The 9,905-nt window shown below is 37.2% G+C and overlaps 1 protein-coding gene across 2 annotated transcripts; it reads left to right on the plus strand.

Annotated features, from left to right (window-relative positions):
- The first annotated feature begins 937 nt into the window (after nucleotides 1-937).
- Nucleotides 938-9,290, plus strand: LOC108258861 (interferon-induced GTP-binding protein Mx1). Of its 2 annotated transcripts, none has more exons than XM_053676036.1 (14): nucleotides 938-968; nucleotides 3,430-3,485; nucleotides 3,571-3,767; nucleotides 4,024-4,161; nucleotides 4,516-4,670; nucleotides 4,755-4,893; nucleotides 5,814-6,012; nucleotides 6,094-6,172; nucleotides 6,609-6,731; nucleotides 6,807-6,939; nucleotides 7,197-7,355; nucleotides 7,856-7,932; nucleotides 8,052-8,270; nucleotides 8,686-9,290. In XM_053676036.1, the coding sequence occupies exons 2-14, from the start codon at nucleotides 3,430-3,432 to the stop codon at nucleotides 8,908-8,910; spliced, it is 1,899 nt and encodes a 632-aa protein (XP_053532011.1). In that variant the 5' UTR covers nucleotides 938-968; the 3' UTR covers nucleotides 8,911-9,290. The 2 variants fall into 2 exon arrangements, with proteins under 2 accessions (XP_053532011.1, XP_017313304.1); XM_017457815.3 differs by lacking the exon at nucleotides 938-968 and adding an exon at nucleotides 3,245-3,304.
- Nucleotides 9,291-9,905: the final 615 nt, after the last annotated feature.

The following is a 9,905-nucleotide window of genomic DNA, read 5'->3' on the forward strand; positions in this document are numbered from 1 at the left end:
TACATTTATGGCCGTTAAACATTAGTTTTTCTTGAAAGAATATGCCACTGTGAATGGGGGCCAGTAGTTCAACAACGTTGCTGGCGTTGGTAAATGCAGCTCGTTTGGTCAAACCTCTATTACCACCAGCGGGGTCCGTTACGTCCATGTGACCGGCCGTGTCTTTGTGAAAGAGCCCCGCTGAGAACAGCGTTTCAAGAGCGTCTTTACCATAATTGGTGGGACACTCTATTATGCATCGATAAGGATATGTGTTGGAACTTTGTGACATGAGACGGTCTCCAAGCGACACGTCCACTTGTGAAAATATCGTAAATCCGGCATAGTTAATAAGTCCCACTGGGGCTCCGTCTGCAATGTCTGTACCGTCTGCGTTAGTGATATTGAGACGCAAAAAAAACAGGGTGTTGTTCTATATATGTTTTTTTTTTTTTTTCAATAACGGTTTGTGTTAATGGTACTGTGAATAGGTCCAGCTCGGTTTTTAAGCATTCTTCTGACATATTGTGTAGTAAAGACATGGTCTGAAATATTGTTTTAACACAGGTCTTTGGTCTTTTTGCTGTAGAGCTGGTTGGTGTCTTCTTGTGCTTGCGTTTTACAACTGACGATTTCTTGGTGTTATGTTTTCTTTTCTTCATCGTTTGGCCGCTCCTCTGAGCCCCTGGCGGTTTAGATGTTCTTCTGCGAGCCATCACCATTAGTCCGGATACATCTTGAGTGTTATTATTGTTATTATTAAACGTATGCGATAATGTATTGCTAACAACATGGCTTAGTATGTTTTTTGCTGCTGATTTAAGATGTGGTTTGGCTATGCTAAAACCGCATTTTAGCAAAGGAATGGCAATTCTAAAGAGATCTCTAAACACACCCCCTAACCCGGCTCCGTACATAACTCCGCCCCCTGCATAACCGGGGAGCCCATTCCCCGCTTGATTCTGGTCATATTGGACATAACGCAGAGGGTCTGTGTGGTTTATTATTGAAATATGACATTATTTTGATTTTTTTTTAACAAATTGTTTCATAGGCCTAAAATGCAGCTTGGCACACACCTTCCCGTAAATGAAGCCCACGTCTCGATTTTGATCGTCTTTCACCTGTATGGTTAAATAATATGATTTATTAACCGATACGTAGTGTGGGGTGTCGTATCTAACACTAACATTCTTGTGGTTCTCCCCCTCTATATGTACACATCTCAGTAGCGGCACGTAGAAATCCCCCACGTTCTGGTATTCTATGATATCGGTATAAATATTCATACTGTAAAACCCCGCGTTAATGTCAGCCTGAAAAGGTGCATAAATCATGCCAGATCTTTCAACAGCATGGTCCGTAGTTTCAATAGCAACTCCCGGTTTTAATCCTAAAATGTTGGCCACCTTTCCATAAAATGTCAGCGATGTCTTGGGAGGGCCTTTGAGAAAAATTTTATTTTTAACATGGTCATAGCCGAGACTCGCACGTTGTGTCAGAGTCACGTTGATCTCCCTGATCAAAAAAAAAAACAAAAAACGACGTCGTCATAATATCCAGTCTTTAACCTGTAAGATGCGTTTGATATACTGCCTTCAATATTATATTCAGTCCTCGTTGTTTCACCACAGTTGAAAATGAACAAAGCATCTTCCACATTAAATGTGTACCACGACAGCGGATATTCAAATTCGATTAACCCGACTTGCCATTCTCCTTTTAGATTGATAGTTTTCGATAATCGAGTTGTATAACACGAGATACTATTTTCCGGATAAACAGTCCTTGAGGCATTACAGGGAAGCGTTACATAAAAACCACATGGTCATGGTTGTTTTTTTTTTTTTACATGAATGTGTGCCATCTACGAGGTTTCGTCTGTTTTTATGGGATTCTGTACATCGACCAATTCTTTCTGGTCGATCCACGATGCGAATTTTGAGGGCCATCCGAGCCATCTAACCAATACCATTGTTTTTCGACCGTGTTTCTTCTTGTCTGAAAATGTTTTCCACGTTAAATGTTTTGTTTTTGTTCACAAATATTTTTTGTAATTCCTCTTCATAAAAAACACCATCGATGATATCGCCGTCATAATCACACAACCTATAGACGGGACGTTCGCGTGATATGGAGGATGGGGCAAATACAGACAAATACCTTTTTATAAGGAATTGTAACATCTCTTATTTTATGTGAGCAGCAAATCCTGAAGTTCAGTGACTAAATCAGAGAGCTCTATCAGACCAGGAGCATCAGGAAACAATATTTTCCATCTATCCATTTTCCATACCACTTATCTGGAGCCTGTACCAGGGAACTCCTGGCACAAGGTGGGAGACACCCTGGACAGGGTGCCAACCCATCGCAGGGCACAATCACACACTATGGACGATTTGGAAATTCCAATCAGCCTACAAAACATCTTTGGACAGGGGAAGAAACTAGAATAACTCGAGGAAACCCCCAAAGCATGCGGAGAATATTTCTCAGGATATTTACTTATGAATAAAGAAAGGATTCTTTTTCACTGGAGGTGGTAGACATTAACAGTGTTAGGACTGCATGTTTTACTATTTGAGTGACACTGTATGTATTAATAAAGATTGTCAAAATGACTTTCAAAAAACAAACAAGGAAAGTTTGTGAAAATAATGTTTTGGATATTTTCCAAACAACTTTTAATTATAAATTACATAAAAGTTTAGGCTGCGCAATGTCCTCAACCGAGTAGGGAGGCAGAGAGACATCCTCAGCTGAGCTGCTTCCATATTTGGTTCTGTCACAAGGAGAGCCTAGGCAGACAGGTGCAAAGTGCAGAACTTCTGTAATGTGGACAAAAACAAACCAATAAACAAACCAAAACACAGGAAGAGAACTAAACATTGGGACAACAAAAGGCTCGGCAAATGCTAGGCAAGGAAAACTTAAAACCAAAAATTATACACAGGGCAAAATAGGAACTGAAATCTCACCCCACATGCAAACACAAACACTAACATAATGTTCCAACAAACAAGGAGGGACAACACAGACCTTAAATAAGGTGACAAATTTGAAAACACAAAACAGATGTGCAATAATCAAAGAAGGAAAAGGAGCAGATAACAAAAGAAGAACTTAAAAAATGTGAGTGAGAGTGGTCTGGGGAGGAATTGTCCATAGTGACCATGACATTTATTGCACAAATGTGGGCGTTTTTATTACAGTTCTCCATCCACATTAATGATACAGGTGTGGCATATGGGTTCTGTGTGGGTCACATGAATCACTTTCACTTTATTCACACCCACTGTGAAATCAAGTTGTTGTACACAGCCAGGTAAAGTAAAAATACCTTCATTTCTATGATGTGAGAGTATGAAAAGTTAATTATTTATGCATGTAAAAAAAAAAAAACATTAAAGGAAAGCTACAATAGCTACACATATGGATTTTATTTCCTAGATGATGGAGAGTGAACAAGGTAGTTATGAAGACATGGCTAATGCTGGTGAAAAGAGGTTAGTATAAATTTAATGTGATCAAGCAGTCATTAACTTGTGTGATTGCCATGTGTAAAACCTGATGTATTTTACTTATTCACAGTAATCCAATGGAAGGGGTTTTCCATAGCCATTTACAGGAGAGGGTCCGTCCTTATATTGATCTCATTGACTCATTGAGAATGATTGGTATTGACGAAGATTTAGCTTTGCCAACTATAGCTGTAATTGGAGATCAGAGTTCTGGAAAAAGCTCTGTGTTGGAAGCACTATCTGGAGTGGCATTGCCCAGAGGAAATGGTGGGTTGTTTCCCCATTTCTCTTACAGAGTAAAAATATATTGCATTACATTCAATATATAACCACTTCTTACATATGAGTTGTTATGATTTTCTAGGATTTGACAGTTAAAAGTAAAAATATACAGAATAAAATTCAAGCCACAATATTGTCACTTCTTTTTTACACACATGCACTGTGGGTGAAATTTGTCTTTTTGACATTAGGGGAAGTAGGAAAACAAAAGCTGATGTATAATGTGCTTTTATAACTTTAGGTATTGTGACAAGATGTCCACTGGAGTTAAAGCTGAGGAAGATTAAATGTGGCATTCACTGGAAAGCAGTAATATCTTACAAAGAACAGTTCATTGAGTTTGATGACCCATCACTGGTTGAGTGCTACGTTCAGGCAGGTTGGTAAAATTAGTGAAAATAATAAAATTAACAGATAAAGACAAATAGATACAAGTCAATTTTTATGGTTCTGAATGGGGAACCTTGCTGTCAGGTTCTGCTACAGAATTTGTATCCAGTGGAAATATGTTTTAACAAAGACTTGTCCATTAGATTTTTTTTTAATTCCCATTAGTGAAAGGTTTTTACCCGAACACTTTCTATGAAGCTCCTTATCATAAATCATTAGAACTATTTGTGGAATTCTTTGTAATCTTGTAAGAAAAAACATTTAACAGACCCAATAATGCATTGTAGAGCTTCAAAGAGATTATATCTTCAGTTAAATAAAAATAAATACATCTTTCTAACAGCCCAGAATGAGCTGGCTGGAGAAGGTGTTGGGATTTGTGATGAACTCATCACTCTGGAGATCATGGCTCCTGATGTGTGTGACCTCACACTGATCGATCTCCCTGGGATTGCCCGAGTTCCTGTAAAAGGTCAACCTGAGGACATCGGACATCAGGTTAGTGTAAACTGTGATTTGACCCTTTTTTCTAACCATATTAAGGACATTTAATGTAACTTTGCTTGTTTCATTTTTGTCTAGATCAAAAATCTCATACGGAAATATATAGAGAAGGATCAAACTATAAATTTGGTCGTGGTCCCATGTAATGTTGATATAGCAACAACAGAAGCTCTGAAAATGGCACAGGAAGTGGATCCTGAAGGAAAAAGGACATTAGGTAAAGTGTCAACCTCAACCAAAGCTACTTATCACAAGCTTAAATATTATTATTTACCTTCAACATGGGATTATATGACAGCCCATTAACTGCTTTGTACACTAAAATTTAGCACACTGATACAGGACAATCTCAGACACCAACACAGCACAATTTGCAATAATAATTCTGCAATGCAACATTGTAGTGATGTGAGTACACATTCCTTTCTTTGGGTCATGGTAAGTTCAAGAATATCATGATGTTAATTTCCATCATTTGGATTTTCCACCTTTTACAGGTTTTTTTTATTTATTTGTTTTTGTTGTTGTTGTTGTTGTTGTTTGTGCTTTTTCTCCTACAAATTTTGTTCAGTCATGACATCATCATGGGACCAATCTGAAAACTTGTTTCTCTGATTTTTTGATGTGTGGGACAGTTTGTTCAAAATGTGCAAAAGAATTTGACAGTGAAGTCTCTATAACAGAAAGTAAGGGCATGTCTTAGCATTGATTTAATGTATTCAGACCAAACTTAATATGTGGGTGAAGGACTAGGATTATAAGGGATGCCAAGATGTTTTGTGTAATTTAACTCTAGAGGCACTATCCGTCACAAATTAGTAAAACTGCTCATAACTTTAGAACCAAACAAAATAGAAGGTGCTGAGTGTTCATGTTATAAGTACTCTTGAACTGTGATTTGCAAAACAGGAGGTCAGCCAGATTGGAAATAAGGCCATATCTCAACAATGGCTTGACATAAAGCCACCAAATTTAGTATATCTCTTTGGAAATAAGCAATGACGGTTCAAATGACGTCTCATTTCCTCCCTCATAAAGTCACTGGCCACTTATTAACTAGGGGCAGATATTATTATTATTATTATTATTATTATTATTATTATTATTATACATTTATTAATTTTTTTATTCTAACAGCTATTCTCACAAAGCCAGACCTTATAGACAGGGGAACAGAGAAAAACATCTTGGATATAATCCGAAATCAGGTCATTCCCTTAAGCAAAGGGTATGTCATCGTTAAGTGCCGTGGCCAACAGCAAATTGATGATAAAATCTCTCTGTCTGAGGCCACTCGAGTAGAGAGGGAATTCTTCAGACGTCATGAATTCTTCAGGTATGAAGAACTCATTCATTATTTGTGACATTTGACTCACTTGTAAGAATGGGGAACTTACTGTAATTTTTTTATTTCCAGTTGCCTGTTGTACGAGGAGAAAGCAACTATACAGTGTCTTGCCAGCAAACTGACTCAAGACCTGGTTGATCACATCAAAGTATGTTACAGCTCTTTTTACACTTTTTTTTATACTGTTCCTTATTATTGTGTTTTAATGTAAGTTAGAACACTTTGCCAATATGTTCAGAAAATCAGTAAAGGAAGTCATGAATGATTGAGTACTACAGAGGGCTACTAGTTGACACAAAAGCAATCCCCACTGACAGCTGGTCATTATATTAGATGGTAGGTCTAAAATATAACACATTTATAGGGGGTGATTCACTCTGTGTAATCATCTGACACACATGAACATGTGACATTGCATGACATTACCGTCTGAGCTAAAAAAAAAAAAAATTTGTGGAAAAATGCAGACCTGGAAACACGAAAGCTACATGATTACTGCATTGAGCATACTTGTCAAAGGCTGTGTGATATAAGCTTATTAATTGTAGTTAATTAATTGTAATTTTTATTATCTTTTTTTAAAGAAATCAGTACCTCTGATCTCAGAGGAGATCAAGAAGCAGCTGTGGAGCTTGAGAAAAGAGCTAAGTCAGTGTGAAGCTGGTCCACCACTGGACCCACAGAAGAGGAAGATCTTTTTTATTGATGTGTGTAATTTTTTTAAAATCCAGAGCCTTATATTAGCCTGGCTATATCTTGTTCATGGTTGCTTGTTCTTTCAGACCTTGGCAAAATTTAATGATAAGATCAACCGCTTGGCATCTGGGGAAGTGGTCAACAATGACAACTTGTTTGTAATGCTTCGGTCTGAATTCAAAAAGTGGAAAGATCATCTTGAGAACACAAAGGCATCATGTGAGTACACAGTCCCTATACAGAAGCCATGCCAAATCATTTTAGTAATTTTCAATGGACAAAATATATATTTTAAAACAGCACATTGTCTCCATGGAGAATACTATGGCATTGAGGAGCAAGTACTTCTAATAAACGTTGGCTACTAGTTGTCTAGAGCAGATAAAATAAACCTTGTGGTAACTCCAACTAAATGATGCCTATTAATGGGAACTGATGGGGTGTTGATTTTTGGTCAAATTTTAAACCCAATGCAGTCCACAAAACGGTCCAGGAAGTGGTGAGTGAATATGACCGGAAGCACAGAGGACGTGAACTGCCTGGTTTCAGTGACTACAAGGTGTTTGAGATGGTGGTGCAGAAACTTGTGATCCAGCTAACAGGACCAGCTATTGACACACTCAGGAGCATCAGAGGTAAATTTACACCATTTAACCTTCACAACTTTCATTCATCAACTTTCCACCAGTTTAGGAGACCAACAGCATGAACAACTCAGTTTAAATGTGTTTATTTATCAGCATTTATCTGAAAGGTACATGGAAAACACAGTATATCACCTAAAAAAATGAACTGACAATTCACTACCATGAATAGTCATTTTTCCAAATTATGATTTTATCATGCAGTGGCTTACATAAGTATCCACCCCCAAACACCATGGGAAGTGTTATGTGAAAATAATCAACTGAAGTTAAACGTCTTCAATAACAGCACAACCCAAAGTGTTTTATTACTATTATACCACAGCAATTTGCCCACCAGCCTCTCTTTTTTCTCTCTTGAAGTGAATAAGCAAAAAATGCAGCATGTTGTATATTTTAATTTGCACAAGAAAACAAGGTAGTAATTCTGTGATTGTGTATATTGTGTGGAAAAATGGAAAAATTCAGACCGGGATGTGCTTGTGTTTCAGAAATCATTCAGAAACAGTTTTCAGAGGTGTCCAAAACTTACTTGAACAACTACCCTTTCCTCCATTCTGTTGCAATGGTAAATCATATTTTTTAGTTTTAAAGCATTTCCATTGTGAAAGTGTGAAATATTTCTGAACCAGTTAAATCCATTCTTTCTGAAGCTTTATAATCACATACTTAAAATCAACATCACAGAACAAGATCGACAACATTCAGTCAAAGCAGGAAGCCAAGGTGGAGCAGAGGCTCATGGAGCAGTTTGAGATGGAGCAACTGGTCTACACTCAAGATGGCATCTACTTCAAGACCTTGAATGAGACTAAGCCTGCTAAGGCACAAAATGCTTCAGAAGACAACTTTGCTGGGTTTGACAACAGAAACAAATATCCTGAAATGCTGCAGGCGTATTATGAGGTATATTTTAAGTTGAATGGGTTATTAATTATATACACCAATAAAACTGTTCATTTTATTTCATTCATAATTATTATTTTTATTATAGATATATTTAAACAGTAGGGTATGTATGGTTATGCAAATCAAATATGTTGTCTAAAAAAATCTGACATTAAAGATATTTTTAATTATTAAGAAATAAATTCTCACAAAAGCTTATTGTATCAATATAATTATCTCTTTTACTGCTCTATATCTCCAAATGTAAACCTTTCCCTCTGTATTTTGTGCTATCAGCTATTATAGTAGTACATAATTGTGGGAAAAATCTATTAAATGTTTACCATTTTACAACTACAATTAACATCAATTAAACATTTACCTTAAAATCTGGAAATTTTGAATTATAGAGATTTTTCCCCTCTCCTGACAGATCATGGTGCAGCGCTTGGCTGACCAGGTGCCCATGCTGATCCGATACTTCATGCTGAAGGAATCCGCTCAGATGCTATGCAGTGAGATACTGGGTTTAATGAACGGTGCCAAGGTGGCCGATGCTTTGCGTGAAGAGTCTAATGTCAGCAGACGCCGCATTGACATGCAGAATCACTTGGACCGTCTTACCCGTTCTCAAGAAAAACTCATCAACTTTGTTTGAAGCCAGGGGGCCACTGTATAGCAATGTTTTACATCCTTTCTAGTTTAGCACCTGAATCAACCTATCAGCTAATTACATTTGTCTGAATGTGGTGTGTTAAAAGAGGGAAAATGCTATTCTCTGTAGGTTTGTGCCCTTCATCATTGACACCACTGATCTACACAATATGCTATATTCAGAATTATTTAGGCAGAGGTGAGGAGCAGGAGTGATAAATAGCCTCAGAGCATGAGTGGATGCAGGTGGTTAAAATTCCTGATGTCAGAGAACCCTTGTGCAGTTCAATATTGTGTTTCTTAGGTTGTCTTGTTTTGGAGTTTGTCATTGTATTGTTTGTTGTATTGTCTTGTTTTTTGGGGTGAATAAAAGTCAAATGTGCATCTTTAGTTTGAATGTTGCATGAAAGCACGAGTGAGTGATAGTGTGTAAAGGTGCGTTCACACATATAGCGATTTTATCTCTGCAAGTCGCCAGTCGCTGTACTATGAAGTCGCCATTAGCTCAGCTAGCAGGGAACATTCTCGCAACTTCGGCTAACATAACCTATAAATTCTATTAATGTTTTAAACAAAACATTTTAATCTAATGTTAAAAGAATGTTTTAAGGATGTTTTCTCATTTCAAATAATGTTCCTATAAGGTTAAATGATAACTAAGATATAACGTTTTAACTGCATCATTCAGAGGATGTTGTCAAGGCCACAGATTATGTTATGTAACACCTCAAATGGAACCACAAGCAGATTTTGGGCTGATCAGAAGACCACCAGGGTACGAAAAAGAGGAAAACGATATACACACACACACACACACACACACACACACACACACACACACACACACACACACACACACACACACACACACACAATGCAACAACTGACTTTGGTGGAAAGTGATCAAATGTGTTGAATTACTTAGAAGAATAAAATAAATGTTCAGATAAAGATATTAAACAATACACCAAATAGTTTAATTAAATCAGACCCACAAAT

Source organism: Ictalurus punctatus, chromosome 26 (genome assembly GCF_001660625.3).
Source record: "Ictalurus punctatus breed USDA103 chromosome 26, Coco_2.0, whole genome shotgun sequence".
NCBI classification, from domain to species: domain Eukaryota; kingdom Metazoa; phylum Chordata; class Actinopteri; order Siluriformes; family Ictaluridae; genus Ictalurus; species Ictalurus punctatus.

Coding starts and splice junctions, on each gene's coding strand:
- LOC108258861 (XM_053676036.1), top strand. CDS start 3,430: ATGATGGAGAGTGAACAAGGTAGTTATGAAGACATGGCTAATGCTGGT. Junction 3,768..4,023: donor GGCATTGCCCAGAGGAAATG/GTGGGTTGTTTC, acceptor TTATAACTTTAG/GTATTGTGACAAGATGTCCA. Junction 6,173..6,608: donor ACCTGGTTGATCACATCAAA/GTATGTTACAGC, acceptor CTTTTTTTAAAG/AAATCAGTACCTCTGATCTC.